Source organism: Ranitomeya variabilis, chromosome 4 (assembly GCF_051348905.1).
Source record: "Ranitomeya variabilis isolate aRanVar5 chromosome 4, aRanVar5.hap1, whole genome shotgun sequence".
In the NCBI taxonomy this organism is placed as follows: Eukaryota; Metazoa; Chordata; class Amphibia; order Anura; family Dendrobatidae; genus Ranitomeya; species Ranitomeya variabilis.
Genome location: NC_135235.1, coordinates 354,614,505 through 354,640,376, shown reverse-complemented (window position 1 = coordinate 354,640,376; position 25,872 = coordinate 354,614,505). Strand labels below are relative to the sequence as shown.

The window sequence follows — 25,872 nt, the reverse complement described above, 5'->3', positions numbered from 1 at the left end:
AAAGTTGTTGTTCTATTAACACCCAGTTTGGTCGTTTTCTATGTGGTTTCCAACGTTCCCATTGGATGATAAGACGGGCATATTTTTTGATAGTTATGGGTTTCGTGCGGACAATATTATCTTCCCACGCGATTTTGTGGCATTCCTGAACAAGAATTGTGACTCGTATTGTTATCAAGACGTCCAAATCCAAGATATGTATAGTCGTGTATTATTGCATATATGTTTTGCACCATTTAGCGCTCGGGTTACCATTCAAGAAGCTTTTACAACATTTCACTCCTGACTTGCAAAGAAATGATAGAATCGTATCAGAGTTTGTGGAATCAAAATTAGCAACTTTAAAGAACCGTTATAACACTCGTCATCTTTTTCATCAAAAATGTATGTGTCTTTGTGCACAGTTGTATTGAGATTTAGCTAACATTATCATGCTGTGTATATCATGCTGTAATCCACATACAGTGTATTGTGTCTGATACATACTTTAATAAAGCCTTTTAAAACCCATACAATGATTGTAATTTTTTTCATAATATTGAGAATTATACCGTGGACATTATCTGTACAGGGTGGGGCGTCTCTGTGCTTGTGGCTATCTATTTTATCTGTTAACCAGTGTGACTGTGGATAGCCGGCAGCGCTTTGCATGGTCATTGTCTGTACAGGGTGGGGCGTTATCACACCTAACACAGTCTTTTATCTGTACAGGGTGGGGCGTTATCACACCTAACACAGCCCTGGACACGTTGATTCTAAATATGTAGCGGTCAGCGGAATTGACAACAAATCTCAGCTACACAGAGAACACTGCTTCTAAAATACATATTACAGAGTTATTGACAGTTATATGTAAGCTGGTCACGGTTGGGAATTGACAACTAATCTCATAGGATATAAAATAAACAGCATGGTGTGTTATAAACACAACAAACTTGCAGCACTATCAAATTAACAATATCAAAATCTAATATAAAAACAATACTGGGATAATAAGCACTGTATCAAACTATATCAAAGTGTATCAAAAGCTGACAGCCAGACAAGGAGGGACAGCTGGCTGACAGGGAGGGGAGGAGGGGTTACACCCTTTTGATACATTTTGATAGGAGCGGGGCTCCTGTCAGATTGAGTTTGATGAATGGTCCCTCTGATACACTACTCCCTAGTCTGAGGGAAATCGCAGGGGCTTGGGTTATTAGCTCTATTTTACCTAGGTCTCCCGTGACAGCTAATTACACAGATACATATTTTATTGGACACTATTCTTTCATCTTTATAGACAAAGGGGCAGATTTATTAAGGCTTGTGTATAAAGATCGGCAAACCCAAACAGTAAAATTTGAGGTCTGCACTGTACCTACTGTTCGAGCACGGACCCCGAACACAGACGTCACCAGGAAGTCCATGTTTCACCCAGGTGTTTGTCGAGTGTTCATGTGTATGATAGCGCAGCAAACCCTGACTCTGATTGGCTGTGCCCACGCTGTGAAATGACAGCGTGAGCCCGCAGCTGTGGTCGAAGGTAAAAAGTTTATCTAATAACAGCAAGAGCAGGTGACGTCTGATGGGAATATTCACTAGCCTGCGCTCTAGGTAAAGTATTAAAAAAAAAAAAACAAAGCGTTGTGGGTTCCCCTGTATTTTTGATAACCAGCTAGGCAAAACTGACAGCTGCAAACTGCAACCCTCAGACGTCAGCTTTAGCAAACCCGTTTATCAAGAATAGAGGGGTCTCCACACCGTTTTTTTTTTACATTATTTAAATAATTAATAAAAATTGCATGGGATCCCCCATTTTTGACAGCTAGCTTTGTTAAAGCCAACAGCTGAGGGCTAATATTCTCAGGCTGGTAAGAGGCCATGGACATTGTCCCCCCCAGCCTAAAAATAGCAGCAGGCACACCTATACATTACTAATCCTATAGTTGTGTTGTAAATAAACACACAGCCAGAATAAAGTCTTTTATTTGAAATTTAAAAAAACACACTTTTTTTTTTTTCAACAGTAAGTTTTTATTGAAGTCTACAACCAAGGTTAATACTGAAAACTTTATTACAAACATAAGTTTTAAAAGAATACATGAATACATGTAGAGAGGGAATCAATCAATTAGCAAACAACGGTATGAAAGGGTAAGGGGGAGGGAAGGGTAGCCTGAGGAAGAGGGTATATTTTGTATTTTGGCCAATTCTATTTAAATGGCTCAACAAGAGTCAGGGGAATCGGGAGCATTGTGGAGAAATACTGGTGTGGCAAAGGGGGTATGATTAGCGTATTCCGCCCTGGGAAGCCATACTTTCTCGAATTTGCAAACTTTGTAAGTATGGCAGACAATTTTTTGTTTATCATATACCAGGAGAGGCATTTTTTTAAAAACTCTTTTTATTGAAAGATTCCACAAAATAATATAACAGGCATGTGACATTGCAGTGTAAAATCAGAGTAATCCATCAAATCATCATCCACAATATCAATGATAAAATCATACTCTCAATGACAAAACAAACAAATAAAATAAGTAAAATAGAACATTAAACACAATGTATTCTCAGCAGCATTGCACCATCAACCAAGTTGAACCAGAAGTTCTTTATCAAGGTTCTGAGTATGTAGCAGTTCAGGTTATAATAAGCAAATATTTCTGAGTCCACATAGAGCATCACGCTCATGCACTGAAAAAAGAAACCTCAGGGATTATATCTTGCAGTTGAAGAAATCACAGCACCAGGGGCTAGGTGTGTCAGGGGTAAATCGCACCACCTTTCCCAAATTCTATGAAATTTTTGGGGACAACCTCTGTTCCTGTATAATATGTTCTAATATGGAATTATATTGTTTACTATTTTTTTCCACTGATTGATTGAAGGAGACTTTCCCCCCATCCACCTCAGCGCTATCGCTTTCCTAGCCATAAACAGAACCTCTCTGAGAAATATTCTATCATAATGAGTCCACATTTCTTCATCCACAACACCTGACACACACAGCTCTGGACTACATTCAACAGGTATCCCAAGTATCCTTTCTAGTGTAAAAATCACATCCTTCCAATATCTTGTTATAAGTCTACAATCCCAAATGAGATGCCAAAAATCAGCTCCCTCTTCCCCACATCTATGACATTCATCATTTACTCTTCTACCGAATTTATGTAGTCTACTCAGGGTTAAATAGGATTGGTGGAATATATATAACTTAATTAATTTGTTATTTGCAGCTGGAGACACCATCGTATGCGCTTCCAGTGCTTTAATCAACTGGTCATCAGTGATAGAGGGGTTTAGGTGCCTCCATTTAACCTCCACAACCAACTGGGTAGAAGCAATTTTTAATTTAACAAAAAGGTATACAGAGAGGAAATCACACCTGTAGGTCCCTGAGTTGACAATATTCCTATTAGTGGATATCTAGATATTCGCATTCTAGGAAGTTGGAATTGGTACGCTATAGCATGTTTCAGCTGAAGATATCTCTAAAAATCCCTATGAGGGATTCCAAATTTTATATGAAATTTTTCAAATGATAATAAAATTTGATTTTCAAAAATCTGATTGAGCGTTGTTATATTATATTGTTTCCAGAAACCTGGGTCTTGTAAGTACTATCGGGCATATCCACCATATATGGAACATGTCTCCTGTGGAGTTATGCCTTCTAATTGGGAGAGTAGTAAGTAACTGCCTTAACCACTCTAGTTGGGGTCAGGTACCACCTGGTCAGCACTTTATAATTTATTTCCAACATTAGGGTGTTTAGTATTCCTCCAGTAGAGGAGGACCAAATTTGAGGCCATTCCGAGTCAGTTACAGTGGAGCCAATACCGGACTTCCAGTGAGAAGTATAGTTTAAGCACCGCCTATGTGAGGGGGAGTTAATGTGGGAATAAAGAAGTGATATGGTTCCTGGGGCATGTAGATTTTGGCCTTATGTTTGCTCGAATGGAGAAAATGTGTAAGGTGGAATAGAGTTTCTTAGCAATGAAGTAACAAAGTTTTTGAGTTGCAGATAACAAAATATTTCTCTGGAATGGAGATGACATTTTTGTTGCAGGGTCAGAAATTGAATAATTCCATCAACATTATAAAGATGGTGGACTCTAGTAATCCCTGCTGTGACCCATAAATGGTAGTTCCCAAGGTACTCAATACCTGGAGGAAAATCAGGTTTACCCCACAGGAGGTGCGAGGGGCCAAAAAGGAGAGATCAGCTTTGAGGAATATTTCAGTGAGTCCTACATTTTAAGGGACTGTACTATGATAGGATTCAAAATTTGCCTACTTTGAGCTGGGAGGACCCATAGCAAGGCATCGAGGTTCACTAGGTGACACTCGGGAGCTTCCAGTGAAAGCCACAATGGTGGTTCCGAATAAGCATGATATAAAGTTAATTGGGCTAGTTGGGCTGCCTGGTAGTATTTAGAAAGGTTGGGAACTCCCAGGCCTCCTCTTAAATGGTGTTGATAAAGAGTAGCTCTATTAACCCTAGGGAGGCCACCCCTCCAGACAAAATTAATTAGTTGTTGGGCTGTTTTGAGATGAGACAGGGATTGGCAAAATTTGAAATAAGTAAAGCAATTTGGGGATTAAACACATCTTAAGTGCACGTACACGGCCTAGCCAGGAAAGATGTATCTTCTCCCAAGCCTGAAGTAGCAAGCAAATTTTCTGAAACATTTGAGGGTATTTGGCTGAGAAGAAGAAATCCAAGTTTACTGTTAGTTTCGCCCCCAAGTAATCTACGTGGTTAGTGGCCCATTGAAAAGGGATGTCTTGTTGGAGCTGTGGGATAATAGTAGCAGGAAGGGATATGTTCATGGCGTACGATTTTGATTGGTTGATCTGTAGGCCAGAAATATGTTCAAAGTTACTAAGGGATTGAAGTAGGGCTGGCGAAGAGGTCTGTGGAGCTGATAGAAGGAGCAATATATCATCTGCAAACATGAAAAGTTTGGGGGAAACTGACGCAATGTCTATACCTCGAATATTAGCATTGAGACGAAGCTGGCTAGCTATTGGTTCAGTTGCAAGAAGGAATAATAGAGGTGAAAGGGGACACCCTTGACCAGTGCCTCTTCTAGTAGAAAAAAATGTCGAGGAGAAGCCATTATAACGAACATGAGCCGAAGGGGAGCTATAGAGAGCATAGATCCATGAAAGAAAGTGGTCAGGGAACTTCCATTTACGTAAGACTGCAAATAGGTTTGGCCATGAGATAGAATCGAAGGCTTTTTTAATATCGAGTGATAATAGCATACTTGCTGGGTTACGCTCTTTGCAGAGATGCAGTAGGTGGGAGATTCTTCGTATGTTATCTGAGGCTTGTCTGCAAGGAACAAAGCCTACCTGGTCTCTGTGTATTACAAATCCTAGGCCTGAATTTAGGTGCTGAGACACAATTTTAGCTAAGAGTTTAAGGTCTTTATTAATAAGGGATATTCATCGGTAGTTAGACCACAGTAAGTGGTCTGAGTTTGGTTTCGGTATTATGGATATTGCAGCCATTAGAAAGGCTGCCCCTGGTTTATTACCTTCCCTTAAGGAGTTAAAATAGCTATTGAGGTGATGGATTAGAACAGTCACATACTTCTTATAGTAGAGGGCAGTGAATCCATCTGGACCTGTTTTTTTTCTTGGGTTTTAATTGTCGGATTGCTATCTCTAATTCACAGGGAGTGATGGCCTGATCTAGGAGTTCGATCATATTAGGGCTAAGGGCTGGGAGAGGAATAGAGTCTAGAAAAGCTTCGATCGATTCTGTATTTACAGTGGTAGTATCGTTATATACTTGTTCGAGTTTTTGTTGAAACATATGGGTAATCTGTTGCGGGTTGGATGTAATACCTGAAGTAGAGCATAGATGTATGGGAGGACGAGGTAATGGAAGGCTTTTTAGACTGCGAGCTAGGTTGGAATTGCTTTTATTGTAAAGAGCGTAAAAGCGCTGCTGCGACCAACGGATAGCATGGTCTGCATTTTTGGAAAGACAAGAGGTCAAGTTTGGCGTGGGCATGGGAAAGGTCTTGATGTGTTATGGGAGAAGGTAAGCTCTTCATCTGTCTTCTAAAACTGACACCCTCCTCTCTAGATCTGCTACCCTTGTGCATTTGTCTTTTTTCTTGCCAGAGGCTTCTTGAATGCAGAAACCCCTCAACACTGCTTTATGAGCTTTCCATAGGGAAATTGATGAAGAAGCTGACTGTAGATTCAAAGATAAATAATCATTGAGGTGTTTTTTTCTGTATTTGTGCAGTATCAGGGTAGGAGAGTAAAGGAGTCATTTAGAGTCCAGCTGAATGAACGGGGTCGTGGGTAAAGTGTAGAGCAGGTAAGTTGAACTGGGGAATGATCTGACCAGGGAGTTGACTGAATAGTAATATTTGACACATTTGGTATGAAGGACGGGTGTACAAATATATGGTCTATTCTAGTGTAAACTAGATGGCATGGAGAGAAATAGGTATAATCTTTGTCCGAAGTGTGTAGGTCTCTCCATAAATCCACCCAATGGTGCTGTGAGAAGAGGGATGCCGAAGGGATTGGGGCTTGGGGACCTGTAGACTTATCAAGGCTAACTTTAAGTATACAATTAGAGTCGCCACATAGCAGCGTAGCGCCTTTGTCATGTTCAGAGATCAGGTCAAATAGCCGAGAAAAGAAGGCAGCTTGGTGAGTATTAGGTGCTCGGTGCACTGAGGGGATGATTGACGGCTGGGAGGCGGTTGAGTCAGGGGGAAAAAACGTACCCCCCGGACTCAATACAGGTATGGCGCGCAATTTATAAAAGTGAATATTTTAGAGTTATTAGGGAGGAAAAACATAAGAGCCACCTTCACAGAATGCAGCCTAAGTGCTGCAGAAGGTGGCTCTTTTACCGTAATAGGCCCTGGGGGCGTGACAGGTTCCCTTTAAATCACCGAAGCTACCAACCTCAATGGCCTACTGTATATCTCCCCTCAAGGACCTGTCCAGCGGCCTTCCTACAAACCCCCTCTGCGCAAAGATGAGGGGCTTGGCACCTTACAGTTGAAGTAAAAATGGAAATCAAAATTCCAGCTCCTGGTGAAAAAATAATTTGGTTCAAGACTTTAATCCATCAAAATTTTTAAAAATAGTATCCAAGGCAAGGTATACAAAAAGTGATACGTTTTAAACGTGACCATTCTTTGTCAAAGCTTGTTTAAAAATTGCTGGTTACCAACCTTAAATGCACAAGTAATTAGATTTAGCACAAAAGCACAAATATAACGACATGACATATATACATAAAGAAATGGAAAAAAGAAGCACATTCAAGGCAACAGAAGGAGAATTACGACAACACATTCAGTAATGATATCCAATTCCACGTCTTAAATTTAAACCATGAGGGAGGCAAGTACCTAGACTAAATATCCAAAAGACTTGTCTCCTCATGTCTTCCGATATGAACAGACCTGTTGACTCTCTCAAAACCAAAGATTTTTAAAGACAAAATTTCCTTTTGCTGCATGGTAATAAAATGATTAGCTGCAGAGGAAATATGACGATTCCCGCAGTTAATATTTTTAATATCATTAAGGTGTTCACTGATACGAATTTTCAACTTATGAGATATGCATCGAATGTACAGCTTATCACAAATCATACATTTTATAGCATTTATAATATATTCTGTGTTACAATTAATACATTGTTTAATGTTGTAATTCTGGTTGTTCAGGGAATTAGAAAAAGTTGTTCATTGCTGAGCATGTTGAAAAGAACCCTTAAAATTAAGTCAAGTCTGACGAGAAACATGGTAGTTAAAAGCTGAGCAAGTTTTTGGGATCCTGACACTCTTGCATCTTTCAACCAGCCATTGACATTTCTGGATTGTGAGTCATGGGGAAAGCAAAAGAATTGTCAATAGATCTAGTTGAACTGTATAAAACAGGAAAGGGATACAAAAAGATATCCAAGGAATTGATAATGCCAGTCAGCAGCGTTCAAACTGTGACTAACAAATGGAAAGTCAGGTGTTCTGTAAAAACAAAACCACGTTCAGGTAGACCAACAAAAATTTTGTCCATAACTGCCAGGAAAATTGTTCGGGATGCAAAGTAAAATCCACAAATAACATCAGCTGCAATACTGGACTTTTTGAAAACCAACAGTGTGGCTGGTTCAACATGCACAACAAGGAGGCACTTGAAGAAAAATGGGCTGCATGGCCAAGTCACCAGAAAAAAGCCATTACTGCACAAATGCCATAAAGTATCTCTCCTACAATATGCAAAACAGCACACAGATAAACCTCAAAACTTCTGGAACAAGGAAATTTGGAGTGATGAAATCAAAATTTAACTTTTTAGCCACAACCATAAACGTTACATTTGGATTGAGGTCAACAATTCCTATGATGAAAAAACACCATTCCTACTGTAAAGCATGGAGGTGGATCGCAGATGTTTTGGGGATATGTGAACTGCAAAGGAATAGAAAACTTGGTCAAAGTTGAAGGAAAGATGAATGCAGCACCTTATCAGCAAATACTGGAGGCAAATTTGCAATCATCAGCCCAGAAGCTGCGCATGGGACGTACTTGGACGTTCCAACATGATGATTATCCAAAACACAAGGCCAAGTCGACCTGTCATTGGCTACAGCAGAGCAAAATGAAGGTTCTGGAGTGGCCATCTCAGTCTCCTGACATCAATATCATTGAGCCACTCTTGGGAGATCTCAAGGGCGCAGTTCATGCTAGACAGCCAAGAAATTTACAGGAACTGGAGGCTTTTTGCCAAGAACAGTGGACAGCTTTACCATCTGGGAAAATAAAGAACTTCATCCACAACTACCACAAAAGACTTCAAGCTGTTATTGATATTAGAGGGTGTAATACACAGTATTAAGAAATGGGGTATATGAACTTTTGATTAGGGTCATTTTGATGTATTGGGTTCTCATGATTTACATAGAGAAAACACAGTAGTTTGACAATAAATGGCTTCACCCAACCACTAACCATGAGTGGAGAAAAAGTTTTGGTGTTGTTATTCATACTCTCTGAAAAAAAGGCCAAGGAAGCAAAAATTCTGCCGGGGTATGCAAACTTTTGAGCACAACTGTACATGTTTGGGATGGCTACTTTTAAAGTGCATAATAGTGTTGCCTGTGAGAGGTTTTCTATAGAGTATGAAATATGTTCTGGAGATTCCAAATCAAGAATGAATATTTTAGTGAGATCATGATTGACAATAAATGCAGGTTGAAATCATTGGAATTGATGTATTCACCCTTAGAGTGGTATGGCAGATGCAACTCCAGTGGATGGTAAAACGATCACATAATATACCCCACAACAAAGATCATTCTGAAATTAATTACAATAAATCACATACCAAAAAGAACATCAATAACTTTTTCTACACAATATAGTCCACAATTTGTCAACATTTGAAATATTGTGCAGAAACATTTACTGCTGCTTTTTGAGGATGACATTCTTGTGTCTGTTCTTAGATCGGGTTCTGCAAAAAATGCACCTTCATTAGGTAACCGCCTCTCTCCTAGTGGTTTTTTTTTTTTTTAACTACCATGCTTCTGGTCAGGCTTGGCTTCATTTTAAGGTTTTTGTCCGATGTGGTGTAAAACTTGTTGACATGCTCAGCAATGCACAACTTTTTCTAATTCCCTGAACAACCAGAATTACAACATTAAACAATTTATTAATTGTAGCACAAAATGTTATAAATGCTATAAAATGTACAATGTGATAAACTGAACATTGGATGCACATTTCGCAAGTTGAAAATTCGTATCAATGAACACCTTAAAGATATGATCAATATTAACTGTGGGAATTGTCATATTTCCTCTGCAGCTAAGCATTTTATCACAACTCAACAAAGGGAAATAGCGTCTTTAAAAATCTTTGTTGAAAGGGTCAACAGGTCTGTTTGTTATAGAGATATCAGAAGACGAGCCTTTTGGATATCCAATCTACCGTAGGTACTCTCTTCCCTTGTGTTTTAAATTTAAGAAATTAAATGAAATTGGATATCATTATTGAATGTGTTGCTGTAATTCTCCTTCTGTGCCTTGAATGTGCTTCATTTTTCTTTATCTTTATATATATGTATCACGTCATTATATTTTTATCGCGTGTTTTTGTGCTAATCTGATCACCTGTGTATTTTAAATTGGTATCCAGCCAATTTTAAAAATTTCAAAAATGTTGATGGAATAAAGTCTTGAACTAAAGAGATTTTTTTTTACCAGGAGCTGGAATTAGTTTTTCCTTTTTTCCTACACATTGCACGACTGGTCGATCGTGGTTTCTGTGCAGACTGGACGATTCATGGTGAGCTGGAAAATTTTTCTTTTTTTATACCTTACAGTTGACCCACATCAGTGCGTCAGCATTGCCATGCAGTTTCCCGGGCCTTTTGTTTACATGGAAGCTTAAATCCTGAAGTACTAGGAACCACCACCTACTGGTCGCTCAGGCATTGTTCTCGTTTTTCTCACTCATCCATCTCAGCAGGGCATGGTCTGACACACACCTAAATTTCCTGCTTAAGAGGTAGTATCGTTCAACGCCCACTTGTTGGCTAAACATTCCTTCTCCACTATGGAGTTATTCTTCTCGCAGGATGACAGCTTCAGAGTTAGACACATTATGGGGTGCTCTTCCCCGTTCACCTCTAAGATCACGCCCAGCCCATCTGGACCACAAACTCCTTGGAGAAATCTGGTGCCTCCAACACTGGCTGTCTACACAAAGCTAGCTTCATTTCTTGGATGGCTGCCTCCGCTTCTGGTGACCACTTAGCCATAGCAGACTTTGTCCCTTTAAGAAAGTCTGTCAGAGGGGTGGCTATAATGGCGAAGCTAAAACTAAACTAGAAGTAGTAGCCCTAAATGCCCAGGAATGCTCTGACCTGCTTTTTTGAAATGGTTTGTAGCTAATTCGGGATTGCATCAACTTTATTTGGGGCTTTATATTGCCTCTACCTAGGACATAGCTCAAGTATTTAGCTTCCTCCATCCCCATGGCACATTTCTTCCGGTTTATGGAAAACCACACCTTTCATAGAGCATAAAGAATTGCCTGGACTTTGCTCACATAGCCTCCCCAATCCTTGTGAAGATCATAATGTCATCCAGGTAGACCGCTGCGTACTTCTTGTGGGGAGCTAGCATCCGGTCAATGGCTCTCTAGAAGGTGATCGGAGCTCCCCTCAACCCAAACTGCATCCTTGTGTATTGGAAACAGTTTGTCATTTTGAAGGCCGTCTTCTCCATGGCATCTGGGGAGAAGAAAAAAAATGCGCCCACCCAGCCGGTCTTGGGGTCAGTCTCTTGGCAGACTCGATATACGCCAAATTTTTATGATCAGTGATAACTAATGGGGTGGACGGCCCCCTCCAAGAAATGACTCCATTCTCCAAAAGCCAACTTAACCGCCAACAATTCCCTATTGCCGACATCATAATTTCTCTCGGCCGGAGAGAATTTTTTTAAAAGAAGGTGTACGGCTTCAGATGAATGAGTGTGGAAGGACCCTGAGACAAAACTGTCCCCCACCCCCACCTCAGAAGCGTCAACCTCCACAATAAAGGGTCTTGACGGATCGGATTGTACCAACACAGGAGCTGAAATAAAACATTTTTTTAGTGTCATGAAATAAGTTTTTGCAGCCACGGACCAATTTTTCACATCAGCCCCCTTGAGGGTGAGGTCCTTCAAAGGCTCTACCACCTGTGAAAAACCCTTAATGAACTTCCTATAGAAGTTAGCAAAGCCCCAAAATCACTGCAACCCCTTCAAGTCACGAGGCTGCACCCAATCTGAAATGGCCTGGACCTTTTCAGGATCCATGCGGAATCCCTCCCCTGACACAATTAAACCCAGAAAAGACAGTTTTTGCTCACAAAATGAACATTTTTCCATTTTCGCATATAAATAATTATCCTTGAGTCTCCTAAGAACCATACGCAGATGGTGCAAGAGGGTTTGACTGTCCACTGAGTACAATAAAATGTCATCCAGGTAGACCATATAACGCCCAATTAGGCCAGAGAAAATAACATTAAAGAAGTTTTGAAAAACAGCAGGAGCGTTAGTGAGACCAAAAGGCATAACTAAGTTTTCAAACAGCCCTTCAGTTGTCAGGAACGCTGTTTTCCATTCATCCCCTTCCCGGACCCTTATAAGGTTTATAAGCCCCTCGTAAATTGAGCTTAGAGAACCACTTAGCCCCATGAGTTGATTACATAAATCGGGGATCAGGGGAAGAAAATACGTGTTTTTTTTACCGTAATCTTGTTCAGTTCCTGAAAGTCAACGCATGGCCGCAAACCACCATCTTTCTTTTTTGCAAAAAAGAACCACGATGCCATGGGTGAAACAGAAGGCCGAATTTGCCCCTTGCGGAGACTGTCTGCTATGTACTCCTTCATGGCTTGATGCTCAAGCCCAGGCAAATTAAACAGGCGAGCCTTGGGTAACTTGGCTCCCGGGACTAAATCAATAGCACAATCGAAAGGTCTATGTGGTGCAAGTGCCTCAGCCTCGCTTTCGGAAAACACGTCTTCAAAGTCCTTCAGGTATTCCGGAATACCTTCCAGACCGACAAACGATGAAGATACAGATTTTACAGGGGTGACAAGAGGTACCAGGTTACAACGTATACCGTTATCCTTACATCCCCTCTGAGTGATCTCCCCTTCACCCAATCAACGATAGGATTATGACGTTGAAGCCAAGGCCAAGGAATCAGTACCAGTCCAGCAGGCAAATTATCTAAAATAAAGCAACTTAATTTTTCCACATGAGTAGAACCCACATTCAGAGAAAAAACATCACACATGAAATAAATTCCATCTCGGGTAAGAGTAGACGAGTCAATAGCCACAATTTTAACAGGATGCTTAAGCCTGACTGTCCCTATCTTATTAAGAGTCACCACCTGGGCAGGACCACCAGCAAGTTCCAATTCCACCTAAAGCAAAATTTTAGCAAGTGAGGAAAAATGTACCTGGTAGTCTGGGTAACTTCCTTGATCGTTACCCAGAATTAGGTGTTTCTCGATGGTTTAGCAGAAGAAGGACAAGAGGGACAGTCCCTTTTCCAATGTCCAGAGGCTCCACAGTAAAAGCATAGTTGGTTGTCTCTGCGGTGTCTTCTATCTTTCCATCATCGGGATAGCCCCAACCTCCATGGGCTCAGGGACGGACGCAGTATCATACATGTTGGAGTATAATGGAGACTCCTGCCACATCATTCCCCTGACATGGAGTCTCTGGTCCATGCGGGACTGCCTGCGTCATGGCATCCTCCAGGGTATCGGGGGGCAGATGTAATGCCAGAGCGTCCTGTAAACTGTCAGACAGGCCCCCGCGGAACAACCCCCTCAGGACAGCATCTTTCCAGGATACTTCAGCAGCCCAGCATCTGAACTCTGAGCAGAATCATTCAGCTGAGTGCCCCCCCTGTGTGACACTCATCACTTTGTCCTCTTCTAGATGCACTCTATCAGGCTCATCGTGCATGTGCCCCAAAGCCTCAAAGAACAGGCTCACCAACATATGTTCAGAAGCAGAGAGAGAGAGAAAGCCCATGCCTGTGGAGCCCCCCTTAACAAGGACATAACAATCCCCATCCTCTGCCTTTAATTACCAGAAGCTTGGGGACGTAACTCAAAAAGCAAACTTGCATGCCTCTTTAAAAACCCTAAATGATTTTTTATCCTCGGAATAATTGTCAAGTAACTTTACCGGTGGTTAGGGGTCCACCAGGGATACGTCAGTGGGGCCCCCTTCCAGAGTCCCTAATGGAATAGAACCCTGTAGAGCACCCGCCACATCTCTCTGTACCTGTTGGTGCGAGTGAACCAGGGCTTGCTGCTCCATGGACACCTTCTGCATAAGTTGGGAAAGCTCATTAACCTGCTCTGTGAGAGCCTGTACCGGATCCATAATAAACTCCCACCTAACCACTTGGAAGAGACTGTATGGTCAGTTATAATGTCAAGGCTCCTGGGTGCAATAACTGCTGGGAGGCTACTCATTGCAGTAAGGGAGCCCAGAGCGGTACAGCAGAAAACTCACAGGGTAGCAAGCAGGGTAGCAAGCAGGACCTGAACCATGTGACCGAGGGGGAGTGGCTAGGGGGTGGAGCCAGGTGCCAGGGTGCAAGGAGGCAAACAGCGCCAGAGAGTAGAGGGTGAGACAGAAGGATAGTCAGTTGGAAGCTGGAGGTCAGAAAGCTGAGTAAGCAAATGGATATAAACACAAAGCAAGAAAGCCAAGAGGATCAAACAGATCAGATAAGGCACGGAGAGCAAACAAACAAAACAGTATGCTCACGCACACCAGGGTGGGTCAGACACACAGCCAGAACAATTGTATAACTGACAGAGAATTCTAGTCCAGTGTGGGTATAAATATCCCTCCCAGATCCAATAGGAGGCCTCAACAATTAACCCTGAGAGGGCAGGGCATTAACCCTGTCCAAACAATGACACCAACTTCATAAGACTCAGTGCCACAATTTGTGTCTATGACACATTCCTCAACCAAAAATCTGCAAAAACCCTAGTCCATGTGTTATGATCTGGTGGCTTCGGAGCGGCATCAGACGTGCTCTGGAGAAGGTGGTACCTGTACTGACCGCAGACCCTGAACTTAACACCGCAACTAGCAGTAGCCGTGGGATGTACCTACCAGTCCTAGACACCTCGACACAGTCGGAGAACTAATTACCCCTATAGATAGAAACAGAAAACTATCTTGCCTCAGAGAAAATCCCCAAAGGATAGACAGCCCCCCACATATATTGACTGTGAGAGGAGGGGGAAAAACATACGCAGACTGAAAACAGAATTTAGCAAAGCAGGCCAATCTAGCTAAATAGACAGAATAGGACAGAGTCCTATGCGGTCAGTATTAAAAAACCCTAGAAAAATCCACCACAGATAATACAAAAATCTCCACACCTAACTAAAGGCATGGAGGGAAAATCTACTTCTCCAGAGCTTCCAGTTAGACTGAATAAATCCACACTGACAAAGCTGGACAAGAAAAGCATAGAAATGCACTGAACAATAAAGTCCACAGTATGTGGACTGCAAAAACCAAGCCAGGACTTATCTTTGATGATTTGAGCAGATAAGCTGGAGAATCCAGGAGGAGAAGTGACTCCACCAAGGAACAATGAACAACTGGCACTCACCAAAGGGTGAGGCCAGACTAAATAGCCCCGTCTGAAGTGAACGCACCTGATGACTGCTGTGAAGGACAAACAGCAGCACTACCACTTATAACCACCGGAGGGAGCCCAAGTGCAGAACCCACAACAGAATTCACAACATCCATGCCCTCATCATCTCTCGCCTTGACTACTGCAACCTCCTGCTCTGTGGCCTCCCCTCTAACACTCTTGCACCCCTCCATTCTATTCTAAACTCTGCTGCCCGACTAATCCACCTGTCCCCCCGCTATTCCCCGGCCTCTCCCCTCTGTCAATCCCTTCACTGGCTCCCCATTGCCCAGAGACTCCAGTAGAAAACCCTAACCATGACATACAAAGCCATCCACAACCTGTCTCCTCCATACATCTGTGACCTCGTCTCCTGGTACTTACCTACACGCAACCTCCGATCCTCACAAGATCTCCTTCTCTACTCCCCTCTTATCTCCTCTTCCCACAATCGTATACAAGATTTCTCTTGCATATCACCCCTACTCTGGAACCCTCTACCACAACACATCAGACTCTCGCCTACCATCGAAACCTTCAAAAAGAGCCTGAAGACCCACCTCTTCCGACAAGCCTACAACCTGCAGTAACCACCGATCAACCAAACCTCTGCATGACCAGCTCTATCCTCACCTACTGTATTCTCACCCATCCCTTGTAGATTGTGAGCCTTCGCGGGCAGGGTCCTCTCTCCTCCTGTACCAGTTATGACTTGTATTGTCTAAGAATATTGTACTTGTTTTTGTTATGCATACCCCTCCTCACATGTAAAGCGCCATGGAATAAATGGCGCTATAAAAATAAATAATAATAATAATAATAATAATGACCACTCAGGCCACAGGGTAGTCTTTAGCGTCCCCATGGATACAACAGAAGCCCACCATTTTCCAAGAAATCAGTCGATAAGAAATTGTGTCACTCACTAGAGTTACCAAACTCTCTGAGTCCAACCAACCAGACATTTGCATTCCGTTCACTGATACAGGGCATGCCTGCGGTCTCTCACTTGGTTGAGGGACAGCACTGCATGGTTGATATGCAATATACAAGCAGCGCCATCCTATGCTGTAGTCCATTGGCTCATTGGTAATGGGGCAACAGGCTATTTGAACTAGGGTAACACCTCCACCAAATTATTTTATTAGATATGGCCTTTGGCAACAACCCTGAAGCCTCCTGGGCTCGTGGACACCCCCCAGTTGTGGCTCTAGTTCTTTTCTTTTGAGTGTCAGCCCCCCTTTGGGACCCCCAATACAGAGATTCTAAAACCCTTTGCTTCCCCAAGGAACTCTCGGGGGCCTGGTACCTTTCCACCAGACCCAACAGGTCATCGTCATTACGAGTTTTTCTCTGGGCATCCCAGGATTGCACTGACCTCGGAGGCAATTGTATGACCCCGTCCATGATGAAAACCCTGCCACCATCTGTACTGGGAAGGAAGACTCAGGTCGAAACCACTTTTGGACCAGGTGTATGAGGTTGAACATTTGGGACCAAGAAAGTTTGTTACCACAGTAGGCACAGTGGTGCACCTGTTGCACTCTGACAGTCAGCCACTCCCAAGCACGCCAAGATCTCCGTTTTTAACTTGGCATACTTTTTTGTGACCTGTAAGGCCAAGTCATAATAGGCCCTTTGTGGCTCCCCCATTAGCTATGGTGCCAGAACCTTTGTCCACTGCTCTGAAATCAATTTTTCTGGCTTCATGACCCTTTCAAAAACCATCAAACGCCTCAATGTCATCACCCGTGCTCATGTTCCTTAAGTGTGAGTCATCACCATGACTTGGGGTGGGGCGGTTGCCCTGTCATGGATTGACTCTGTTAGGATTTCCATCTGCATGTGCTGCTGGTGCCTTTGCCCAGGCTGCTGCTATAACTGTTGCTGCTGGAGATAAGTCTGCACTAATTGCTTTATCAACTCTACCATGTTTTCTGATTTTGCTCCTGCAGTTGCTTTAACCCAGGACATGCGATATCTCAGTGGCAATCACACGTGTGCCTTGGGATTCATGCCCAAGCTTCTAGCACCAATTGTAAGGTTTTACCCACTCAGTTATGGATAAGGTAGGCACAGGAAGCAGTTTCATTAAAAAAAAAAAACCCTCAGGCTGGTTTCTTGCAGAACTTCATAAACTGCTCAGCATAAGCAAACAAAGGAGCGTTATCTGGCACAGAGTAGATCAGAAAATAGTCCATAACGTAGTGTGTGTCCACCTGCTCAGGTTAGTGTCCTTTAGCAAACACATTGACTCAATGAGACAACTGGTCTCCATTTTATTTGCTATACAACACACCCAGGGTGATGTGTGAGCAGCCAGTCCCATCTTTCTCTTTGACTGCTCGCGAAACCCGACCCTGATACGCCCTATTAACTCTCTCTACATGCTGGAGCTTGCCAACCTTGATAACACACTAAAGGACCTGTCCAGCAGCCATCTTACAGTCAATGTAGCTTCTCCAGTATCCAGCGCTGTTCGGCTACTCTTCTGAGTCACATGATTAAAGGGAATCTGTCACCTCATTTTTCACATATAAGCTGCGGCCACCGCTATTAGGGGCTTATCTATAGCATTCTATAATGCTGTAGATAAGCCCCCGATGTAATCTAAAAAATAAGAAAAACAAGTTAGATTTTGCTCACCTAGGGGCGGTCCGGGTCCGATGGGCGTCGCAGGACCGGGTCCAGTGCCTCCCATCTTCATGCTATGGCGTCCTCTTCCTTGCTTCTGTTGCGGCTCCTGCGCAGGTGTACTGATTTGCCCTGTTGAGGGCAGCGTAAAGTACTGCAGTGAGCAGGCGCCGGGCCTCTCTGACCTTTCCCGGCACCTGCGCACTGCAGTACTTTGCTCTGCCGTCAACAGGGCAGAGAATTACACCTGCGCAGGAGCCGCGACAGAAGCAAGGAAGAGGACGTCATCGCATGAAGATGGGAGGCGCCAGACAAGACCTGTGACGCCCATCGGACCCGGACCGCCTCTGGGTGAGTATAATAGAACTTGTTTTTCTTATCTTTCAGGTTACATTGGGGGCTTATCTACAGCATTGCAGAATGCTGTAGATAAGCCCCTAAGGGAGGTGGCCAAAGCTTATATGCGAAAAATTAGGTGACCGATTCCCTTTAAAATTCAGGCTCTCTGGATCACACTGTGCTCTGTGTGACCCAGAAGTGACTTTTAGGGTATGTTCACACATTCTGTATTTGCATTTCAAAAAATATGCTGATTTGTTGACAGTGGTTTTGCCATACTTCTAACATTTATTATCACTTGTATAATTGTAGCAGTAGGCCTCATTTATGTCTATTCTCACTCTTTGTTGTGAACAGCGGTATATACAATCTTAGACTAGGTGGTCTTTACCATTGTGGTTAATGCTGTTTGATAAATCTGTCTAATTTTAACACTAACTAGTCTAATTTAACACTTTGGCTTACTTTGTGCCAGAAAACTGTGCTACTTTTTTGCTTATTATATTGCATGTTACGTCACACCCTTTTCATCGAGGTAATGCCCTCTATTTGGGCAAGTAGGAAAAAGGGTCTAAAACACATCGTGAAAGGCAATTTTTCGGTGCACATTTTGTTGAATTTTTCCACATTTGAATTGATGAAACTGCCCCATGGCAGGCCACAGCCCTTTAACTTTAAAGAGGCTCTCCAAGAATGTAATAAAAATGTCCCTGTGACTTATTTCAAGCTGCAACACATCTTAATCAGGTATCAGGACTACCATATATACTCGAGTATAAGCCGAGATTTTCAGCCCAAATTTTTGGGCTGAAAGTGCCCCTCTCGGCTTATACTCGAGTCATGGTTGGCGGCGGGTGAGGGGGAGAGAGGCTGTCACATACTCACCTACTCCTGGCATTCCTGACGTGGTCCCCACATGTCCCATGGTCTTTGGGTGCCGCAGCTCTTCCTCTGTTCAGCGGTCACATGGTACCGCTCATTAAAGTAATGAATATGGACTTCACCCCCATAGGGGTGGAGCCGCCTATTCATTCCTTGTAATGAGCGGTACTAGTGACCGCTGACAGAGTTAGAAGCTGCCGTGCCCGGAGACCATCTGTCCGGGAGAAGGAGCCAGGGACCGCGCCGGAGCAGGTAAGTATTTCATATTTACCTTCTCTCGTTCCACACGCCGGGCGCCGCTCTGTCTTCCCGTCCTCTTGCTGTGACTGTTGAGGTCAGAGGGCGCGATGACGTACTAGTGTATGGAGCATCTATGGGGCAATAATGAATTGTATGGAGCATCTATGGGGCAATAATGAATTGTATGGACATCTATGGGGCAATAATGAATTGTATGGAGCATCTATGGGGCAATAATGAATTGTATGGCACATTATATGGAGCATCTATGGGGCAATAATGAATTGTATGGAGCATCTATGGGGCAATAATGTATTGTATGGAGCATCTATGGGGCAATAATGAATTGTATGGAGCATCTATGGGGCAATAATGAATTGTATGGAGCATCTATGGGGCCATAATGAATTGTATGGAGCATCTATGGGGCAATAATGAATTGTATGGAGCATCTATGGGGCAATAATGAATTGTATGGCGCATTTATATATCTATTTTTATATTTGAAATTTACCGGTAGCTGCTGCATTTCCTACCCTAGGCTTATACTCAAGTCAATACGTTTTCCCAGTTTTTTGTGACAAAATTAGGGGGGGGTCGGCTTATACTCGGGTCGGCTTATACTCGAGTATATACGGTAATTGCTGTCAGAATAAAAAACGCTTGAGACATACCGTATATTTCAACTGTAAGAGGAGTAGCAGCATCAGTACTTGATCTGCTCACTCAGGCATGAAGTAGGGCTGTGGCTAATTTTTTTTTTCCCTTTTGGTATGATTTTCCTTCTTCGTGTTCACTCAGTGTCAGTTGGAGAATAACTGGTTTAGCATGAACTAGGAATGAGGCTGGAGTAAAATGTCCTGTCCGACTGGACTAGTTATTTTTTTCTGCTTCATAGCTGAGTGAGCTGAACAGGTCATGATGCTTCTCCTCTGAGGCTGCCGTCACACTAGCAGTATTTGATCAGTATTTTACATCAGTATTTGTAAGCCAAAACCAGGAGTGGAACAAATAGAGGAAAAGTATAACAGAAACATATGCACCACTTCTGAATTTATCACCCACTCCTGGTTTTGGCTTACAAATACTGATGTAAAATACTGACCAAAAACTGCTAGTGTGACGGCAGCCTGACAGTTGAGACACATGTCAGGCTGACATGTGACTTGGACGGGTTGTAGTTTGAAATATGTTACAGTGGTCATTTATTTCACAATCTCTAAGAACCTCCTTTAAGTTGTGAGAATTTTCAGCAAAGCCATGATTTTTGTTGAACAAGGTGCAAATAATTGTCTTAATCACAAAATATGGTGTTATTCATAACTTAAAACACTTAATCGCACTAATTGCACTAGACTTCTGTCACGTTTAGCTTGGTAACACTGAAATTCGAGTTGAGATGATTGTGTTAATTCACAGGCCTGTCACATCTTACAAGTGCGAAATAAATGTGTGTGTGTACAACTTTGCGCACACATCCACAATTGTTGTAGGGTGCACAGGCCATGTGCCATTACATACAATTGCAACTAGCATTATATAGTCCATAAAATGGATGAGAATTGCGGTGGATTTCTATCCTTTTGGTTGGAAAACCTTCATGTGAGCTAGCATATTGACTTACATTGGCCTGTGTTTACATTGGACCAAAATTGCGCTTGTCTGTCTGGGTATGCATTTGTATTTGAGTCTGACATTTCAGTACATCTTTGTTGATTGTGTTGCCTATTGCACAGAAGTGAATAAGTGCTCACATGATGGGAGAAACTGATGTCGGGTTGGAGTAGAAACTGCAAAATCAATTAATCTTAAAGGGCAGAGCATCTAATCAATACCTCTGAGCTGTCATTGCGATATAGATACAAAAAATGAAAATTTGTAGATACTCGGTGTGAAACACATTTGGTAATAACTTTCTCACCATGCAGAATTTAATGTGTGATATCTGTTCAAACTCCATATTCGATCATGGTAACATTTATCTGAATGTGTTCTTCCTTTCTAAAAGTGCATGTACTGATATTTATTAATTTCTTTGTGGGCAGGGTACGCACCTGAGTAGTATAGCATGGATCTGTTCAGGTACCCATACTGTAAGCGAGATTATGGTGATAGATGCAAGTTCATCCAACCATGTTATGGATCAGTTTGAAATTCACAATGCCCATGTCCTCTGTGTGTCCTACGTGCCAGGTATGTCTTATTTTTTTGTCTTTTGTTACTTTTTTTATCACACAAATAGTAAGCTGCTCAAAAATGTAAACACCAGGTATACAATAGATTAAGGTTTGCTGAACCTGTCGATATCAACAGGTTTTACTGACTGTCTAATGTGCATGGGTGCCTCAGCCAGTTGATTGTGGGGAGAGAAGGATCCAGCACATCCAATTTTCCATTGCCAATCCTTTTGTTCTCTGAGATAAGCCATCACCACTCATGGAGCACATAGGAGAGAGTCGCCATCTCATCTGTATGGTGGGCTTTTTTCTTGAGGCATGCAGTATCTGCAAGTCTGTAGTATATATAAAGCACTTCCCTCCCAGTGTTCCCCAATTCCGGTCTCCAAGAGCCATCAACATAACATGTTTACAGGATATCCTTAGTATTGCCCAGGTGATAATTGCATCATCTAGACAGGCAAGAATTCCTGAAATTCCAGAAATCCTGAAAACATGATCTATTGGTGGCTCCTGAGGAATGGAGTTGGGGACCACTGCTGGCCCAGCAGCATAAGCAGTCCGACATGAATTTTTTTGGGGGGAAAATGTCAGAGGGTGCCCTAGTAATTGTGTTTAGGGATATAATCAGTCAGTGCTCCCAGCCAATATCCATTATTAAAGTTTTGCTCCCAAGTTATCTGTAATCAGACAGCTACTGAGCATACCAAAATGACTTATTTCCAAATTATTTTAGGAAGCGTGTTACTCATGTTATGGATACACACACCTTCAACACAGTGAACTCATGGTGCTCTTACAGTAATGTACAGAAGTTATAGGCAGGTGTAGAAAAATGTTGCTAATTAGGAACACTTTAAAAAATAGAAGTGTTAACAGCTAGTTTATTTTTATTAATTAACAAAATGCAAAGTGAATGATCAAAATAAAAATCTAAATCACATCAATATTTGGTATGACTGCCCTGTGCCTTCAAAATCTCATTAAAGCATCAATTCTCCTAAGTAGACTTGTACGCAATTTTTGAAGGAACTTCTCAGGGAGGTTGTTGCAAACATCTTTGAGAACTAACCACAGATCTTCTCTGGATGTCCCTTGTGAATATCCTTTTGTCTCCGCATGTAAACACAGACCGATTAAATGTTGAAATCGGGGCTCTGTGTTGCCCATATCATCACTTCCAGGAATCCTCCTTGCTCTTTATGCAACACATGGTTCTTGAAAACATTGCCTGTATGTTTGGGGCCATTGTCCTGCTGCAGAATACATTTTGAAACCATCCGATGCCTCCTTGATGGTATTACATGATGGATAAGTATCTGCCTGTATTTCTCTGTATTGCGAACACCAATGTGCAATGTGGAGGTCCGTAGATGCAGTGGGCAGCCATGGACACTTGGTGCCGTAGATCAGAGGTCCCCAACCGCCGGTCCGCGGACCGGGACCGGGCCGTTGGGGTTTTTCAGCCGGTCCGCGGCGCCCCTGTTCAGCGGTCACGTGGGACCGCTTCATTAGAGAAATGAATAGGCTGCTCCACCTCCCATAGGGGCGGAGCCGCCTATTCATTTCTCTAATGAAGCGGTGCCGGTGACCGCTGATAGAGAAAGAGGCTGCGGCACCCGGAGACAGGCAGGGGGAAGGAGCGGGACGCCGGGAGCAGGTAAGTATTACATAGTCACCTGTCCTGGTTCCACACGCCGGGCGTCGCCATCTTTCCGGCGTCTCTCCGCTCTGACTGCAGGCAGAGGGCGCGATGACGCATATAGTGTGCGCGGCGCCCTCTGCCTGATCAGTCAGTGCGGGGAGACGCCGGGAAGATGGCGCCGAGGAGCTGCAAGCAAGACAGGTGAGTATGTGTTTTATTATTTTTATTGCAGCAGCAGCAGCACAGCTATGGGGCAATAATGGTGCAGAGCACTATATGGCACAGCTATGGGGCAATGGTGCAGAGCACTATATGGCACAGCTATGGGGCAATAATGGTGCAGAGCACTGTATGGCACAGCTATGGGGCAATAATGGTGCAGAGCACTGTATGGCACAGCTATGGGGCAATAATGGTGCAGAGCACTATATGGCACAGCTATGGGGCAATAATGGTGCAGAGCACTATATGGCACAGCTATGGGGCAATAATGGTGCAGAGCACTATATGGCACAGCTATGGGGCAATAATGGTGCAGAGCACTGAATGGCACAGCTATGGGGCAGTAATGGTGCAGAGCACTGTATGGCACAGCTATGGGACAATAATGGTGCAGAGCACTATATGGCACAGCTATGGGGCAATGATGGTGCAGAGCACTGTATGGCACAGCTATGGGGCAATGATGGTGCAGAGCACTGTATGGCACAGCTATGGGGCAATAATAAACAGTGCAGAGCACTGTATGGCACAGCTATGGGGCAATAATAAACAGTGCAGAGCACTGTATGGCACAGCTATGGGGCAATGATGGTGCAGAGCACTATATGGCACAGCTATGGGGCAATAGTGGTGCAGAGCACTATATGGCAGAGGTATGGGGCAATTATGAACGGTGCAGAGCACTGTATGGCACAGCTATGGGGCAATAATAAACAGTGCAGAGCACTGTATGGCACAGCTATGGGGCAATAATAAACAGTGCAGAGCACTGTATGGCACAGCTATGGGGCAATGATGGTGCAGAGCACTATATGGCACAGCTATGGGGCAATAATGGTGCAGAGCACTATATGGCAGAGGTATGGGGCAATTATGAACGGTGCAGAGCACTATATGGCACAGCTATGGGGCAATTATGAACGGTGCAGAGCACTGTATGGCACAGCTATGGGGCAATAATAAACAGTGCAGAGCACTGTATGGCACAGCTATGGGGCAATAATGGTGCAGAGCACTATATGGCACAGCTATGGGGCAATAATGGTGCAGAGCACCAGGGAAACAAGCATGGTGTTCCCACTCATTCTGAACCTATGGCAAGTTGAATCACATTCTCATTATAAATGTCATAATTATATGATAAGTATGCACTAAGCTCCATCCCTCCATAACCCCACCCCCATATGACCAAAGCCCCGCCCCTGCCCCACCCCCACCGGGCCATGGAAAACTGGTCTTGCTTAAAGCCGGTCCCTGGTGCAAAAAAGGTTGGGGACCTCTGCCGTAGATGACACATTGTGCTTAGCTTACTATTGTTCTAAATCTGAACATGTACAGCAGTGCAATCAACTCAGAGCTGGCAACAACCACCGAGACCCAGCTACACACTTCTTCTGTTTGGAAATGTCTGGCTATAATTTGTCTTCATGGAAAATTTGCTGCCAAAAACAATATTTTCAGAATGAAAACAAGATCAGGTGACTCAACTATGCATGAAAACAGAAACTAGAATGCAGAAAAATGGCAGCAGATGATCAGGACTGGTTAGTCAACTAGTTAAATATTTGACTGTAACTGCACTTCAGCAAATGGAATTGGGGATTGCAATTAATTCACTTTCACTGCAGGCACATATTTTTCATGAAGGTAATTTATCTGTAGGGAGGTTTTTTTGTGTGTGCATGGGTGCCTCAGCCATTAAGCCATTAAGTAATTAAGTAATTGTTGGATGTTAGTGTTGGATGATTTTTTTTTTATATATACTTTTGTTAACTGATCAAATCTCTTTATAGCCCACAGACTGAATTGTGTAGAAGCGGAAGAAGGATGCAGAGATGTGAACAGAGATGCCACAATCTGGCTGGGGACTCAGGAAGGAAGGTTATAAGAAACACAATTTCCCTGCTGTATTCTGAAAAGTCTACATTTTGTATCTGATAATTTAGTGATAAATCCAGTATATCACCCTGTGTGGTTATTCAGTGTAGAAAGGGGGTTAACACTAATTTAAAAAACAACAACCTAAGACATATTCAAAAACAAAACAGAAAAAACAGCCTTACCAACACAGTCAGATCACAAATGCACAAGAAGGATGCAGCAGACCCCCATTATAAAGGTGGGGACTTCACAGATGCAAACTACTGATGAAAGCAGGCACTCACAAACCTACCAATTCATGAAAGGGGTGGCTTCCTGGTAAAAAATGCACTCAAATGAGGCTTGAATAGAGCGTCAGTCACACAGGTACATGTGATGCACAGTGTCTGGCTTACAGCCTATTAACCCCTTCACGACATGCGCCGTACTAGTAAAAAAAAAAATCAAACTTGCACGTATTTGGTATCGCCATGTTCAGAATCGCCTGATCTATCAAGCTATAAAAAAAATTAATCCGATCGGTAAATGGCATAGCGAAGAAAAAAGTCAAAACGCCAGAAGTAGGTTTTTTTTTATCACCACAACATTGCATTAAAATGCAATAACGGGCGATCAAAATATTGTATC

At 42.9% G+C, this 25,872-nt stretch overlaps 1 protein-coding gene across 5 annotated transcripts in view; it reads left to right on the top strand.

Annotated features, from left to right (window-relative positions):
• The window catches only part of LOC143764762 (C-Jun-amino-terminal kinase-interacting protein 4-like), a 951,487-nt gene that overhangs the window by 778,674 nt on the left and 146,941 nt on the right, over window positions 1–25,872 (top strand). For 4 of the 5 annotated variants that reach the window (XM_077250696.1, XM_077250698.1, XM_077250699.1 and 1 more), the window contains 2 exons: window positions 21,366–21,513; window positions 25,158–25,245. The exons of the other annotated variant lie outside the window; for it this stretch is intronic. In XM_077250696.1, the coding sequence (XP_077106811.1) occupies window positions 21,366–21,513; window positions 25,158–25,245 (236 nt within the window). The remainder of the gene's footprint in view (window positions 1–21,365; window positions 21,514–25,157; window positions 25,246–25,872) is intronic. 5 annotated transcript variants of the gene reach the window in all.